The 15,978-nt window shown below is 43.8% G+C and overlaps 1 protein-coding gene across 13 annotated transcripts in view; it reads left to right on the top strand.

Annotated features, from left to right (window-relative positions):
* The first annotated feature begins 886 nt into the window (after nt 1–886).
* The window catches only part of ASPH (aspartate beta-hydroxylase), a 334,747-nt gene continuing 319,655 nt past the window's right edge, over nt 887–15,978 (top strand). For 2 of the 13 annotated variants that reach the window (XM_077492758.1, XM_077492757.1), the window contains exon 1: nt 908–1,219. In XM_077492758.1, coding sequence (XP_077348884.1) covers nt 1,159–1,219 — 61 coding nt within the window. In that variant the 5' untranslated portion in view covers nt 908–1,158. Of the gene's footprint in view, nt 1,220–15,978 lie in introns of all 13 variants that reach the window. The other 11 variants (XM_077492771.1, XM_077492773.1, XM_077492760.1 and 8 more) reach the window with 11 other exon arrangements.

Genomic DNA, 15,978 nt, shown 5'->3' with positions numbered 1-15,978 from the left:
CTCCAGGTACGGTGGAAAAGGTTCCTGTTTACCCTCGGTTGATTGTTCAAGTTTGAGTCAATGTGCTAACTGCCATGATCTCTGGCTAGAGATCTGTTCAGCCTTGAAGTACCCAGCTGCGAGTGGCTGCTCTCTGGGTGGATCTAGAGACTTTGTTAAACCTGCCTGAGTTCTTCACCTGTGCCCTAAGAGACTGTTTGTGAAAGTTCTACTGCAAAATAAAACCTTTTTGAAAGGACTTCATCTGTGTCAGTGTACAAGTTGTTGGGTATCAACCCTGGGAACCCCTAGAAGTGGAACAGCAGTCCCAGAGAAGGTAACCGGTAAGCCCATTAAGTCAAGGCCGCCCTGCAATGGGTTATGGCCCATATTATTTATTTATATATATATATATATATATATATATATATATATACACATACACACACACAATGAGGTGCATTCCCATACTAGCACATCCAGGTGGGTATCTGATAGTAAAGTGATAATGAGGGGTGACTTCCCATGCACAGCTCATGACTGCGGACACTCCCCTCATATAACCATGTCAGCTCCAGGTGAATGAATTCCCACACACAGCCCTCAAGAGTTTTCTACATCCCAACCGAGTCCTGAAGTCCTAGCACTGCCTCACGCCCGACCCACACTAATAATAACCCTCACCAAAAGGCGCCATTCCCTCCCTCCCCAGGGAGTACACTCACTGGGCCCCAACATTATATAACACACGACGCATCTCCCAGCTCAGCCGCCTATCAGCAAAGCACCAGCCCGGGGAATCTCGCGAGACCCACCCCGCTACCATGTTGCCACGTTCAAAGATTCCCGAACGTAGCGTGGATCCAGACGTGAAATCCGAGAGCCGGCTCAAGCCACGCCCACTATTGTGGATGACTGGGATCACAGGCCAGGGAGTGCTCGGCTTTTCAGGGCGTGGCCCCGGGGTTAGGCCGGCCCAAGATTACTTGCGATAGGCTGCCGCCTGCTGTCAATAGGTGAACCAGGGCGTGGCTTGGGAAAATCAGTGAACGGTGGAGAGAAGGGTGATCACGTAACCAAGCGTGCATCGGTGCAGCCAGTAATTCGGGGTTAAGGAGCCGATCCGTAGACAGTGCGTACAGCAGAGCCTTTCCTGCACACAACTAGCACACTGCAGACATGAAACAGACCAGCGGCCCCAAGAAACACGGGAACCCAAGAGGAGGAAAAAGAGGTCAGCGTGAGTCCTGCCTGTCATCTCTCTTTATCTGCTTAGGAACTACACATCCCATCATGCCCAGTCAGACACAGACCGCTGAGGCATCATGGGAGTTGTAGTTGTACCCTGGATGCTGAGTGTAGGAATGAATGGAGGGTGAGGGCACACTTTCTGCTGACCTGTCAGTGGGCTCAGGACCAGGCATTCCTCTAGTGTGCACACCCATACATTGCTGACTGCTGGAATTTCCCCTTCGTTAGGAGATGCTGACTCCAATCTGATTTCACCCAGGACACCAGATTTACTAAGACTAGCAGCCAATCAGATTTAAGCTTTCATTTTCAAAGTTTAACAGAACAACCGGAAGCTGGAAGCTGATTGGTTCCTATGCACAGCTGCTTTAGTACATTGCCCCCAGTGTGGTCAAAGGTGAGACGTCTATAGACTGGAGCCATTGTAGGGTTTGTATGAATGATCTGTATGGTTAAGTAGAACAGTCAGCTTAGATAGAAAGTTTGGACTGATTCCTGAGTGTTGTGCGGTGATTGAGGTATTCCTAGGTTGTGTAAAGTGATGTAAACGATGAATGATCTACACGTGTGCTTCCAGCTAGTAGTGGATGGTGAGATCTGTGAATAGTACAATCACACACGTGCTCTGCAATGCGTTGCCTGTGTCAGGGTTAGCATGCTGCTGTTCAGGTGTGTAAATCCAGCCCTTATAACAGCTTTTATCACCTCCTTTCAAAACCGAGAAACCATTGGAAAAAAATTCTGGTCTCGGGAACCCCTTCTAAAAATGACTAGATCTGCAACTCATGATACGTTTGTGTGATTGATGGTCAGTGGGAGGAAGTCGTCTTACACTTGTGCTCAAATCTGAAGAATTACCCCCTTACAGATCGCTCAAAAGATCAATGATGTCAGTGGGAACTTATCTGAGAGGCAGAAATTCCTCATTGCTTGAGGAACCCCTAGAATTCCAGGGAACCCTAGTTGAGAAATCCAGCGCCTAGAGGTATATGATAGGTGGCCATTTATGACCACCTCCTAAAGCCCAACTCCAGGAATTATATTTTTCCATAGGCTTGGCTTGATGTAAGTTTGTATATCTGAAATCTGAAGGACCACTGGGGAAGCTGACAATCTCTGTAGTAGTTAGTGGCACACAGAGTGATGGCTGCAATCTTCTAGGTTCTGTGTGAGCAGTAGGGATGAGCTCCGGTGTGTTCGCACAGCCCACGTGCTGAGCCCGCCAGGAAGTCGGCACTGCGCTAATCACAGGCAGTGAGACATTTCCTGAGCTCTGCAGCCGTGCATCAGGACAATGTCTCACTTCTTGTGATTAGCGCAGTGCCGACTTCCTGGCGGGCTCAGCACGTTGGCTGTGTGAACACGCTGGAGCTTATCCCTGGTGAGCAGCTTCCCCTCTGCACATTGACCACATCTGACAGTCACAGAAAGTCTTGTGTGTATTTCATTTCAATGAGTGCAAAGTGTTCTCCAATTGGATGAGGTGGGGAAAGGGGGTGGCGATTTCACAATCTCCACTTTGTCGAAACTGAAAACTCCTGGTATTTAGTGGAAAAAAAATAAAAATAATACATGTGCATTGATTAACTAAAACTACAGCGTGCAAAATTTGGTGCATCTCTGCATAGAAACCAGTCAGCTTAAAGCAGTTGTAAACCACTAGTGGTGAAGAAAAAATCCCACAGGGCAATGTCATAATGTGCTAGTATGCATTGCATACTAGCACATTATAAAACGCGTACCTTAGAATGAAGCCTTCCAGCAGCACAGTGTCAGTGCTGAGACAGGTGACCTCTTCACCTGGTCTTCCTTCCTGGTTTGTGGTTTTCAGCTACACGAGTGGCCGGGGCATGAGGAAGTCACTCTCATGGGCTGCTGTTTCCCTTATGGCCTCTGAAGATTCTTCGGCTGCATAAACTCTGAATATCTCTTAAACTTTGCAAGCTTAGGAGATATTCACAGTACCCACAAGTAAGCCTTAATATAGCCTTTCCTGTAGGTAGAAGTGGTGTAACAGTTTACAACCACTATAAGTGGTTGTAAATCCACAAAAAAAAAACCTGCAGGATAAAGTCATAATGAGCTAGTATGCACAGCATACTAGCTCATTATGAAATACTTACCTTAGATTGAAGCTGGTGCAGCGGTCCCGGCACACTGCTCTGCCCGACAACGTCTCCCGGAGTTATTTCCGTGTGTCAATCTCCGGCGCTGTGATTGGCCAGAGCCGTAATGTCACTCCCACGCATGCAAGCGGGAGCCGCCTGTGACGGCACGTCAGCTTAAGCGAAGGCATAAACGCACCGTTGGTTCAGTGCGCATGTTCCAATGACATCGGCACATGCTGATACAGGGGATAGCTCCTAAACCGTGCAGGTTTAGGGGATATCCGGGTTATCTACAGGTAAGCCTTATTATATGCTTAGTATAGTAAAAAGTGGTTTGTAGGGGTTTAAAACCACTTTAAAGTGATTCTAAAGTCAGTTTTTTTTTTTTTTTTTTTTTTTTTTTAATCTTAATGCATTCTATGCAATAAGATAAACTTTCAGTGTGCAGCAGCCCCCCCCCCCCCCCCCCCAATACTTACTTGAGCCCATCTTGATTCAGCAATGTTGCACAAAAATCTTGGCTGCCCAGGACTCCCCTCCTCATTGGCCGAGACAGCAATAGGCGCCAGTACCTCCCGCTGCTATCTATCAACGTCAGTAAGCCAATGAGGCGAGAGAGGGTGTGTGGCCAAACCCCGGTTCTGTCTGAATGGACACAGAGCAGCGGCTTGGCTCGGGTGCTCTCATAGCAAGCTGCTTGCTGTGGGGGCACTTGGCAGGAGGGAGGGGCCTGGAGGGCTGGCGAGGGACCCGAAAGGAGGAGAATCTGGGCTGCTCTGTGCAAAACCACTGCACAGAGCAGGTAGGTATAACATGTTTGTTATTTTTAAATGGGGCGGGGGGGGGGGGAGAGAGACTTTAGTTTCACTTTAAAGGCAAGTGTTTGTTAAAAAAAAAAAAAAAAAATTATACTTGCCTGCTCTGTACAATGGTCTTGTATTGTATAGAGCAGCTCATCCTCTTCTCCGGTCCCCTGTTGGCGGTCCTGGCTCCCCCCCCCCCCCCCATAGAATGCATGACGTTAAAAAACCTCGAGCCTTTAGAAGCTGGCTACCATGCACAGCTGCACCAGATTTTGTGCTCTCCAGTTTTAGCAAATGAAGCCCATGGTGCTCTATGAAGAGTGTCGGTGCAGAGGGGCAGCTGCTTGTACAGGACCCAGAAGATTCTGACAATCACTGTATGTAGCAAGGGCAGATGTAATTTACAGTACCCCAAGCAGCTCTCTGGATATCCGATATGGATACTTGCTTGGCCAGTGTTGGTTTGCAGAAAATATAATTCCAGGCGTTCCACTTTAGGAATGTCTGGATTCAGCATCACTGAGCTAGAACAGCCATGCTGATGAAATCAGGGAAAAGTCGGCATTCCTGATCTGCACATGTGTTCAAGTCGGCGCCTCAGCAAAGAGTCCTTTGAATCAGCCGGGCAGCTGGTATTTTCAGGAGCCGAGCATGGACAGTCATATTCTCTCCCTGCATGCTTCCTTTACCTGGAGACATGCATCCTATAGGAATGAGTGGTGCTGCACCTATAACATATTGCTGTACAGTTTGTGTTTTTTTTTTTTTTTTTTTTTGTGGAATTGTGCAATTGTAGTCGGGGATCCTCAGATTTGTACTATGACTGTGCCCATACAATATAACACATTGCATATAGATCTAAATACAAAGGAATAGGTTTTTGTAGCTCCAGGCAGGCCTAAAATCATAATTGCTGTGTGACTTTGTACCTGGTAATTGTATACATTGCTGGCACATACAATTATGGGGAAGACAATTAGCCCAGGTGGGTAAATTGCAGTCATCCAGCTTTTCAGTAATGACTAATCTTTCCTCCTCCATGGAGGATTCCTGCACTACGAATGCAGAGAATGAATTAGATGGCCGTGTCCTCAGGTATAGAGGAAATCCATCCCATGTGGCTCCCCTTCCCATGTTCACGTGTCAGTATGGAGGGGGCTGTGCGAAATCCGAGGAGGAGTCTTGGGAGAAGCAGATGTTTGAAGTTTGCACCTCCCTGCTGTGTAGTAGAGCTGGTAGCATTAAGCTGTGATCCAGATGTTACAGCAGCCTTTCCTGGGTCGTGTGTGTGTGTGTATGTATGTATGTATGTATGTATGTATGTATGTGTATATGTATATATACACACACACTAATTATATTGTCTCTGCAGTGATATTGCACTTCGTATCACAGATGCAGAGTCATGCCAGGATCATCTTCCAGACGTTCCTTCTAGTTATACTTCAACCATGAAAGGTGACTGCAGTTTACAGCACAATGACGTATATTTGCTGTAGATGGATACAGTCACCTTTCATCTACTTGTTATCTGTCTGAATTCAGGTTGGCTTACTATTCTATTGTTTGTTCAGCTTCAGTGTAGAATGTAATCTTCTTTATTACCATTCTGTGCATCGCCTTTGCATTTGTTCACTTCTGGCCTATTCTGGACAATTGCATAAGCCAGTCTTGGTGTTGCCTAAGTATCTCCAAAGGTCGTTGATGCCGAGGATCTGGCTGCAGACACGGATTACGCCGTTGTTAATATACTTGTAGTAACTGACTGCTTTTCCCGAGGTCAGCTCTCGTCCAGCCATGGAGGAGTACGAAGAACCCGTCTGCTGAGCATAAGAAAAGCTTTAGCCATTGTTGGGTGCATACATAGGGATCCCAGGTTGGTACCCATTGCTATGGGTATAATACTACCTTCTATACAGTTCCCCACTTTAAAGTGGATCTTGACCCTTAGGCTCCATTCACGCTTGTATGACTTGGTGCAACTTTGGACTTGGATGTGATCTGTTGTCCCTCTGCGAAGTCGGACCCACCGTTGTTTTTTTTTTTTTTTTTTTAATTCAGGTGTGACTTTCATGCAACTTTTGAGGGTTAACATTGAAGTCTTTAGCCCTCAAGTCACATTAAAGTCAGAAGTAGTGCTTGAAGTCGCCACATCTTTAAAAAGGAAGTAAACCCTAGTGGGCTTTACTTCCTCCCTTTTTTTTTTTTTTTCCCTTCCTGCAGAGTAAAATTATAATGGGCTAGTATACATCACATACATAGAATAAACCTCAAAGTGGGATTTTATGGGCAAAAAAAAAAAAAATGTATATAATATATCTCTATTATTAAAAAAAATGTATATATCATTTATTTTTTTTTTTTTTTTTTGCCCATAAAATTCCACTTTGAGGTTTATTCTATGTACCGTATGTGATGTATACTAGCCCATTATAATTTTACTCTGCAGGAGGGGAAAATAATTTTATATATATATATATATATATATATATATATATATATAATAATTTTTTTTTGTTTGTTTGCCCATAAAGTCCCACTTTCTGAGGTTTATTCTATGTATTACCAAGGGTTGGTGGCAATTCACATGTGTGGTCTGGTGAATCACCCAAATTTAGTATGCATCGCCCATATACTACTATATGCACTATACGCACTTGCCTGCAAAACAAAGCCCGCTCTCTCTCCACTGGTGGCCACATCCATCTTGAGCCCTTTTCCTCCCGGGGCCATGGACTCTGACTCTGTGACCCGCCGGAGTCGCATGATGTCATTCCCACAAATGTGCTTGGAAGCCATCAGTCACGGCACTTGCTAGTAAAGAAATGGCATGGAGGGCCGCTTCGTCACAGCTCATGCTCCGATGACATCATTGGCGCACTACAATGTAAATATCTCCTAAACGGCTCACATTTAGGAGATATTTACAGTACCTATAGGTAAGGCTTATCTATAGATAAAAGTGACCGTGAGAGGGTATACAACCACTTTAAATCACACATATGAATGGTTATCATTGGAAAACATGGGGTACGACTTGTCATGCGACTTTGATGTCCAAAATTGTATAACAGGTGTGAGTGGGGTGTAAAGGGGAAATTACGCTTTTTTTCTTCCTTCTCCACTCTTTTGGCAGATCATTTGGGGGGAGAGCTAGAGCTGCAGGATTCTGGCTAAAATGAGAATCATAATTTTTTTGTTTTGCTTAGAGTAAAGATCGCGATTCTTACGATGTAACATCTTTCACATTATACAACAAAAATTGGGCTGACTTTACTGTTTTGTTTTTTATTCATTAAAGCCTGTTTTTCCCCAAAAAATGCTTTTTCAAGACTGCTGCGCAAATGCAGTGTGGCATAAAATATTGCAACAACTGCCATTTTATTCTATAGGTTCTCTGATAGATTTTGTGTGTGTGTTTGGGGGTTCTAAGTAATTTTCTAGCAAAAAATACTGATTGTAACTTGTAAGCAGCAAGTGTCAGAAAAAGCTTTAGTCTTTTTTTTAAAGTGGTTAAACTGACTTAAAGCGGGAGTCTGCCGGGAGTGCGCATGTTTATTATTTTTTTTTATTTTTTTTTTTTTTTAAAAGCCAGCAGCTACAAATACTTCAGCTGCTGACTTTTAAAATAGTGACACTTACCTGTCCAGCGCGCCCTCGATGTCGGCACCCGAAGCCGATCTCTCGATCGTCTCTCGGGTGCTGCTGCCGCCATCTTGGGTATGGGAATCGGGAAGTGGAGCCTTTCGGCTTCATTTCCAGGTCCCCTACTGCGCATGCGCGAGTCGCGCTGCGCAATCAGGATGGACCCGCTGCCTCTGGGATCTGTGTGTTTCCCAGCAGGCAGCGGGGGACTTTCGGAAAGGGGTGTAATCTACGCCCCTTTCCGCAGAGAGCTATCCAGGAAGTGGGTGCAGATACCTGTACTGTACAGGCACCTGCACCCCCCCTCCCCCCTGAAAGGTGCCAATTGTGGCGCCGGAGGGGGGGAGGATTCCAATGAGCGGAAGGTCCACTTTAGGGTGGACCTCCGCTTTAATTTAGAGACCGAATTTCATCCCTTTTGAGCTAAGAATGAAATGTTACTTTGTTTATAGTTATCAGCTGAGATAAAATTGGCAGGCTGAACCTTTCTGCGCTTGTTCCATAAAATCAGGATTTGCTGTTTTAAGATCGGGAGGTGAGTAGAATCGTGACTTTTGATTTCTTGGCGATTAATCGTGCAGCTCTAGGGAGCGGGTACCTTGTTTTGATAGGTACTCATTCCCACTTCTGCTTGTATTACCTAGGTGATCTGAGCAGAAGTTTGCCTCCATGTTTGCCCGCACCCTTCTGGGACGTCTCCGATCCCAGAAGTCTGCGGGACTATTCTCAAAGCACATCGCGGCACACGCATGTGCAATAGAAAGCTGGCTATGAAGCCGGCAGGGATCACAGTCGGCTTCCCACGCTAAACATGCCGACACCCGAAGAATGGGCCCGGTGAGGATGGTGCTGGATCCCTGGACAGGTAGTTGTTCTATTATCAGCCAAAAGCTACTGTATAGTATTTATGGCTGCTGACCTTTTTTTTAATATTTTCTTTCTAGGGCGGCGATCTTTAAAAGCTCAGTCAACTTTTCTCATTTTGAGGGTGTGACATGAATCATGGTCACAGTCCACAACCCCATACCCCCAAAGCAACCACTCCACATACGGAATATGGGGGTTCTCCCCATCTCTCGCTGACTCCTGTCTGATTTGGGTTGTGCACATTTGTATCAGGCTCCGCCAGCACAGCCATGTCATTCATTCAGAGTTGTGTATGAAAAAAATACAAGTCCCATCTGCCACAGTAGCAGAGGGACATGCAGTTCTCCATGGAGCCCAAGAGTTGTCCACTGCTACTTCCTCCAACTCCATAAATGAAGGTCTGCAGGAGCCAAAGCACTGCACCTGCAACTTGCTGACCACGATTGGCAATGCCTTGCTGCCTCAAATGCATAAAAAGAAAAAGTGCATGTTGTGGTTTTGAATTTGCCCCAGAATTTAAAACCCAGCTCAAGAAGGAAATGCATTGTTATGGTGAAGGAAGATTGACACTGAGTATCTGTCAGGTGATTCAGTCTGCTGGAATCCACCTAAAATATGAGCAGCAATAAAACCTGCCATATCTGTTAACTTCTAAAGTTCAGTCCTTGCAAAACTGATATCCATCTGCCATAACTCATAAGGAGATAATCCGACCTGTAATAAGAAAACAAATTTAGCTGTCATTCACACTGTTGTAGCGCATCATGGATGTGCGCTTCCCCCCTACATAGGGGAGCCCATTAATTCCATACATTTTGCAGAGAAGGTTAAATATCTTTTGACCTTTTGCAGGGTTTTTTTTTTTTTTTTTTTTTTTTTATTGTTAACCTGCAACTCTATGCATTTTTGTTTGCTGCATTGGTTTCTGTTCAGTGTAACAATGAGGCGCCATGCACACTGGAGCTCATAAACTGCAGTTTATTGGAGTTTGGGCATTTTTTTAATTTATTTTTTTTAAAAGCCCATAAGCTCCACTCTGTTAGCCTATGTGTCCATGCACACATGGACATTTTTTAGCTTTAATGAGCAGTGGAATTTATGGGCTTTTTCTGAAAGCCAGAAATTCGCATTCAAAGTGCCGTTTTTCACCTCCAAAAAACGACAAACGCCGATAAACGCTCATAAACACGCGTTAACTAGTGTTTGGCATTTTGTTTTTTCAATGCATTGTGGGAGTTTGGAATGCACTGTGGGATTTTTGGAATGTCCTCTGTGTATTTTTATTGAAACCGCCCATAAACGCTAGTATAAAACGCTGTTAAAAGCATGTTTTTCAACCAGCGTTATCTGGCGTCAAGAAAAAGCTTTTTTGAGCTTCAGAGTGCATGGAACCTTAATGGTGCAACGTGTGTGTGTGTGTGTGTGTGTGTGTGTGTGTGTGTATTTTTGTTTGTTTGTTTTGTCTTTTTGTTTGTGTGGGGTTTTTTTTTTTTTTTGTGTGAATGCAGCCCAAGTCTTGCCTAAATAAGCTTAACTAGTCATCAAGACTAATGAACAATGCTAGCTAACTAGTTCATACTAGTTGAAGTGCTATTTTGACCCCGTCGACTTCAATAGAAATGTACCAAAACACATACGTGTGTAAAATGTATGTGTATTTTAAGTGCATTTTTGGCAACTATTCTGGCGTGGTATAACTCAACAGTTCTCTCAGGCCGCGTACACACGGGCGGATTGTCTGCCCAACTAAGTTCGTCAGACAATCCGACAGACAGTCCATTCAACTTTTGAATGAACGGACTTGACCACACACGATGAGCAGACAGTCCGCCGAAAGCTTGCGCGATGACGTGTACGGCACGTACGACGGGACTAGAAATTCGACGTCCAATACACTGCAATGCAACCTTCGGCGTGTAAATCCTTTCTGAGCATGCGCCATACTTAGTCCGTCCAACTTGCCTACACACGAGCGGACTGTCCGCTGAAACCAAGTTTGGACGGACAAAATTACGGAAATTCCGAAAGACTTAGTCCGCCAGACTGTCCGCTGAAAAAGTCAGCTGAAGCCCACACACGAGCGAATTGTCCGCTGAAACACGTTTCAGCGGACTAAGTTGGGCAGACAATCCGCCCGTGTGTACGCGGCCTCAGGCTAAATTCTGACATCTCTGTTTAGCTTCAGATTAATGCTAATCTGTGCTAACACCTTTTATATTAAACCATCACTGTGATGGGCAAGCTATGTGCCAAAGCAGGTAGATGCACATAAAAGCCCAGTTCACCTTTCTGACCATGTTTCATCTTCTACCTATATTCAGGGTGTAAAAAAAACTAACAAAAAACACTGGGACAGCCCCAAACCCCCTCTTACTAAATTCTGGCGTTATCCCACCGACTTCTATCCGTGGTTTTTGAATTGAGGGCTGCTGTGCTCGGCTTGACCTGCACAGCTGTGTCCTCTTTTCACAAAGATCTGTGAATGAAGAAACTACCAGTCCAACTTCCACTACAGCAGAGGGACTTGTACTTTTCAGTGAAGCACAATTACAATGCTTTGCAAAAGTATTCACCCCCTTGGCATTTTTTGTGTTTTCTTGCCTCACAATATGGAAGTAACATGGATTGTTTGGAGATTAATTTATTTACAGAACATGCCCACAACTTTGAAGATGGGGGGTGTTTTTTTTTTTTTTTTTTTTTTTTATATTGTGAAGCAAACAACAAATAGGTCAAAATAACAGAAAAAGTCAATGTGCATAACTATTAACCCCCCTTAAAGTCAATACTTTGTAGAGCCACCTTTTGCAACTATCACAGCTCCAAGTCGCTTTGGATAAGTCTCTATGAGCTTGTCACATCTTACCACTGGGATTTTTGCCAATTCCTTCTTCCAAAACTGCTCCAGCTTCTTCAAGTTGGATGGTTTGCTCTTGTGATCAGCAATCTTTTAGTCTGACCACAGATTTTCTAGTGGATTGAGGTCTGGGCTTTGATTAGGTTATTCCAACACATACTTTTTCCCCTAAACCACTCAAGTGTTGTTTTAGCAGTCTGTTTGGGGTCATTGTCCTGCTGGAAGGTGAACCTCCATCCTAGCCTCAAATTACACACAGAGTGGTACAGGTTTTGCTCAAGAATATCCCTGTATTTAGCATCATCCATCTTTCCCTCAACTCTGACCAGTTTCCCAGTCCCGACTGCTGAAAAACATTCCCACAGCATGATCCTGCCACCACCATGTTTCACTGGGGATGGTTTTCTTTTGGTGATGTGATTTGTTGGGTTTGCGCCAGACATAGCGTTTTCTTTGATGGCCAGAAAGTTCCATTTTAGTCTCATCAGACCAGAGCACCTTGCTCCATACATTTTGGGAGTCTCCCACGTGCCTTTTCGCAAACTTAAAACATGCCATTTTGTTTTTTGTTGCAAGTAATGGCTTTCTTCTGGCCACTCTGCCATAAAGCCCAACTCTATGGAGCGTACGGCTTATTGTCGTCCTATGTACAGATACTCCAATCTCTGCTGTGGAACTCTGCAGCTCTCCTCCAGAGTTACCTTGGGTCTTTGTGCTGCCTCTCTGATTAATGCCCTCTTTGCCCGGTCCGTGAGTTTTGGTGTGCCTGTGTCTCTTGGCACACTTTTGGGCATTCCAAGTTCCGAATCCTTGTAGGAAGGGGTCACATAGCCTGGAGCAGTTTGATGCGTTCATGTTAAAGGAAAGGGGTCAGCATGTCATTAAAGTATTTGACTAATGTAGAAGAGAATGAATTCAACTTTTAAGGTGTCGGCATTAGATGGTTCCAATGTTTGATGCCGGAAGGGAAGAAGATTCCTACTGATGAGCGGTACAATGGTTTTGCTATACACAAATAACAGGGAGTTAATTCATGAATAAAGTTTCTCTAAGGTTGGACTCTGCAAAGACGCACATCGAACATCTGTTTTCTTTGTGACCTCGCATGGACAGGTACCGAAAAAGCACATCTCTGCACACTTTTTCAGCTGTAATGCTCTGGTGCTGTAGGGTTTAATAAAGCCACTGGATCTGTTAAACGCTAATCAAGAGTGCCACCTATGCCCACCCTTTCAACCCTCCCCCCTCCCTCCCCATTCATAGAAGCCGTACCATAGCTTCTAGCCATAAAAAAGCACTCTATGAATGGAAGACAGGCAGATGAATGAAAGATCACCCACCTCCATCCAAAGATCGCTGCAGGGGTTTTGGGGAGGGGGGGGGGGGGCAGGGGGCTTCAGATTTAGGCTGGCTTCACACTGATGCCGGATGCGGCTCTCAGCAGGTGTGCGGTGCGTCACTGTTCTCTGTTTTCAGGAACAAATCGGGGCTGAATTCGGACCTAAAACGTAGCGGAAGATGCACAGGACCTCTGTGCAAGCCGCTCCATAGAGAGCTGGTCACAATCTCCTGTCATGCGTATTGGATGCGGGTGAACCCACCCCTTAAACTAGGACAAGTGACAGTACTCATTGAATGGAAGTACCATCATTTGTGTTAATTAAAAAAAAAAAAAAGATATAATTTCACTTCGGCTTTAAGAGGAATAAGTAGACTGGTGCTATGAGGAAACTGAATCACCATCAAAGGATCAAAATATATTCCATCTATATTCTTCCTTATATTTCTTTTATTATATTTGAGAATTTTCCCAGCATGTCCATTCATTGCAGCGAGGAAGTGGCTGGAAGTTGTCGGGCTGAAAAGTGAGCTCAGTAAAGTGGCAGTAATAGAGTTGTGTGGTTCAGTGCATCACAAAACAACACAATGTACAAAAGCTGATTTAGCTGAAGCTTGGCTGAAAAGAGGACATTCCAACTTTGAAGACTATTGCAATGTTTCATTAACCCTTTCACCATGCACATGCACCACATGCACTGAGTGCATATGGGGAGGAAAAAAATCCTGTGCTATTTATGGGACTTTTTTTTTTTTTTTTTTGTCTATATTGTGGGTTTTCTTTTGTCATATAGTTTATTTAAAGTGGTTGTAAACCTCAGATATGAAATATGAACCAAGCATATCCCTCTATTGTGTTAACTTGTCTGAATTAAGAGCACCAAGCGTCATTTCTGTTTGGTTCCTCTGTTGGAAGCATAAGCCACGTGTGGCAAGTTTCCCTGACACCAAGAGAAAAATGGTGACAGCCTCGGCTTGCTGTGTGAAGGAGGTGTGTCCCTTTCCTCCAAGGCTGAGCTCTGCACAATGTAACTTCAACTCTCTGCCTCTTTCGCTCTCCTATTTTTTAAGCATGCTTTTTTTTTTTTTCCTTCCCCCCCCCCCCCCCCTTTTATTTTTTTTTGGGTTTAGCTTGCTGGCTGAATGTGAAAAATCTAAAAGCTGGTGTAACTGGCTGTCAAAATACCTGAAAGTATAACTTGGGCTCCATTCACATGTGCCCAACTTTAAAGTTGCAGCAACTTTAAAGTAGTTCATGCACTATGGTACGACTTTCATGCAACTTGAGGGCCATAGACTTCAATGTTAACCCTCAGAAGTCGGACCAATGTAGTGCATGAACTACTTTGAAGTTACTGCAACTGTAAATCATGCATATATGAATGGTTATCATTGCAGAACATGGGAATTGGCTTGTCATGCAACTTTGATGTCCATAGTTGCATGATCTGTTGCACAAGTATGAATGCAGCCTTGAGGCAAAACCTTCTCTCCTTCGCAATTTTTTTTTTTGATAGTGTGGAGAGGGATTAGAACCCGTCCATTTTTATATTGCCATCTGTGGCCCCGTTGAGGAGACTCGCCCTCTCTATTGTCCAGGTACCATTATCCGTAAAAGTAAATCCCAAATTTTGGGCTTTCCTCAGGAAAGTTGTGTGTATGTATGTATATACACACACACACACACACACACACACACACACACACACACACACACACACACACACACACACACACACACACACACACACACACACACACACACACACACACACACACACACACACACACATATATATATATATATATATATATATATATATATATATATATATATATATATATATATATACACCGGTACTATTAGAAGAGATATACTGTAAATGCTATTAGAGGCTATATTCTGTATATATACTATTTGAGGAGAGATATACTGTATATACTATTTGAGGAGAGATATACTGTATATACTATTTGAGGAGAGATATTCCTAAAATAGTATATACAGTATGATATAGTGTATATACTATTAGAGGAGAGATATACTATTAAAGGGTCAATCTAGTAAATATCAGACTCATTAACTTTAACCCCATTTTTGTTACTGGCAAATTAATCGATTACTATTTTCATAATCGATTAATTCCATAATCGATTAGCTGTTTCAGCCCTACTAGATATACTTTTTGACAATAAACACGTTTTTTAAATATATAAATACATTTTATTTCCCCCCCCCCTTAAAGTCCTGAACTTTTCCCCTGTGTCATGTAATCGCAAATGGGATGATTACCTGTGATTGGGGTGGATTTGAATAGTCTGTCACAAGAAAATGATGGGCCAACCATTGCTGGCCTCCACTTGTATATGCTAATTGCCTTCCTGCAATGCTAAACCACTGGCTTCGATATGTTCAGAGTTGTGGACCTGAAACTAGTATTCAGATAAGGAAAGTCGAAAGCCTTTGTCTTGGGTCAGTATTGAAGACAGAGGATCAGAATGACTGGTGGGAAGCATTTAGGCCTGGTTCACACTTGCGCATTTTGTGGAAAGGGTCAGGGATTTTTTTTTTTATTATTATTTTTTTTTTTTTCCTGGTTTTTGGTTCCATAGAATTCAATGGATAAAAAGCGTGTATTGAAAAAACGCAAAATGCACCTGCAATATGCAAACTGCATAGGTGTGAACCAGGCCTAACAAGAAGTTGGCAATGATGGCTTTGGTTGCTGACATGAAAGATGTACTTTAAATGCCAAACTAATGCTATGAGCAGGAATGTGAGATTGTTTTGTTTTAGAACTGCTTTGTTCAGCATTTCTAAACTATTTGTTTGACCTCTGAGATGCTTTACATTTTCTTCATCTAAACATAATGGTATCCTCCAGGAACAGCTATCATGTGAAGTGATCACATTTCTATTACCGGGTTCATTTACCTGCCGATTCCATAACAAATGAGGGGCTTTGTGTAGTATAAGGTTACCAGCAGATGTTGGGGGACCAGTGTACCAGAATCCTTCCTTTTGTCCCCCTTTTAACATTGTTCCAGATGTCAGGCCGGCGACCTGATGTGCGGGTTCCTCCTTTCTTCTCGGTTTTCCAGGTCCTGGGCAGTCCTGCAGGCTTCGGAG

This window comes from Lithobates pipiens, unplaced genomic scaffold (genome assembly GCF_037356315.1).
Source record: "Lithobates pipiens isolate NorthernLeopardFrog02 unplaced genomic scaffold, aLitPip1_a1.2 Scaffold_19, whole genome shotgun sequence".
In the NCBI taxonomy this organism is placed as follows: domain Eukaryota; kingdom Metazoa; phylum Chordata; class Amphibia; order Anura; family Ranidae; genus Lithobates; species Lithobates pipiens.
This window is presented reverse-complemented; position numbering and strand designations above follow the sequence as displayed.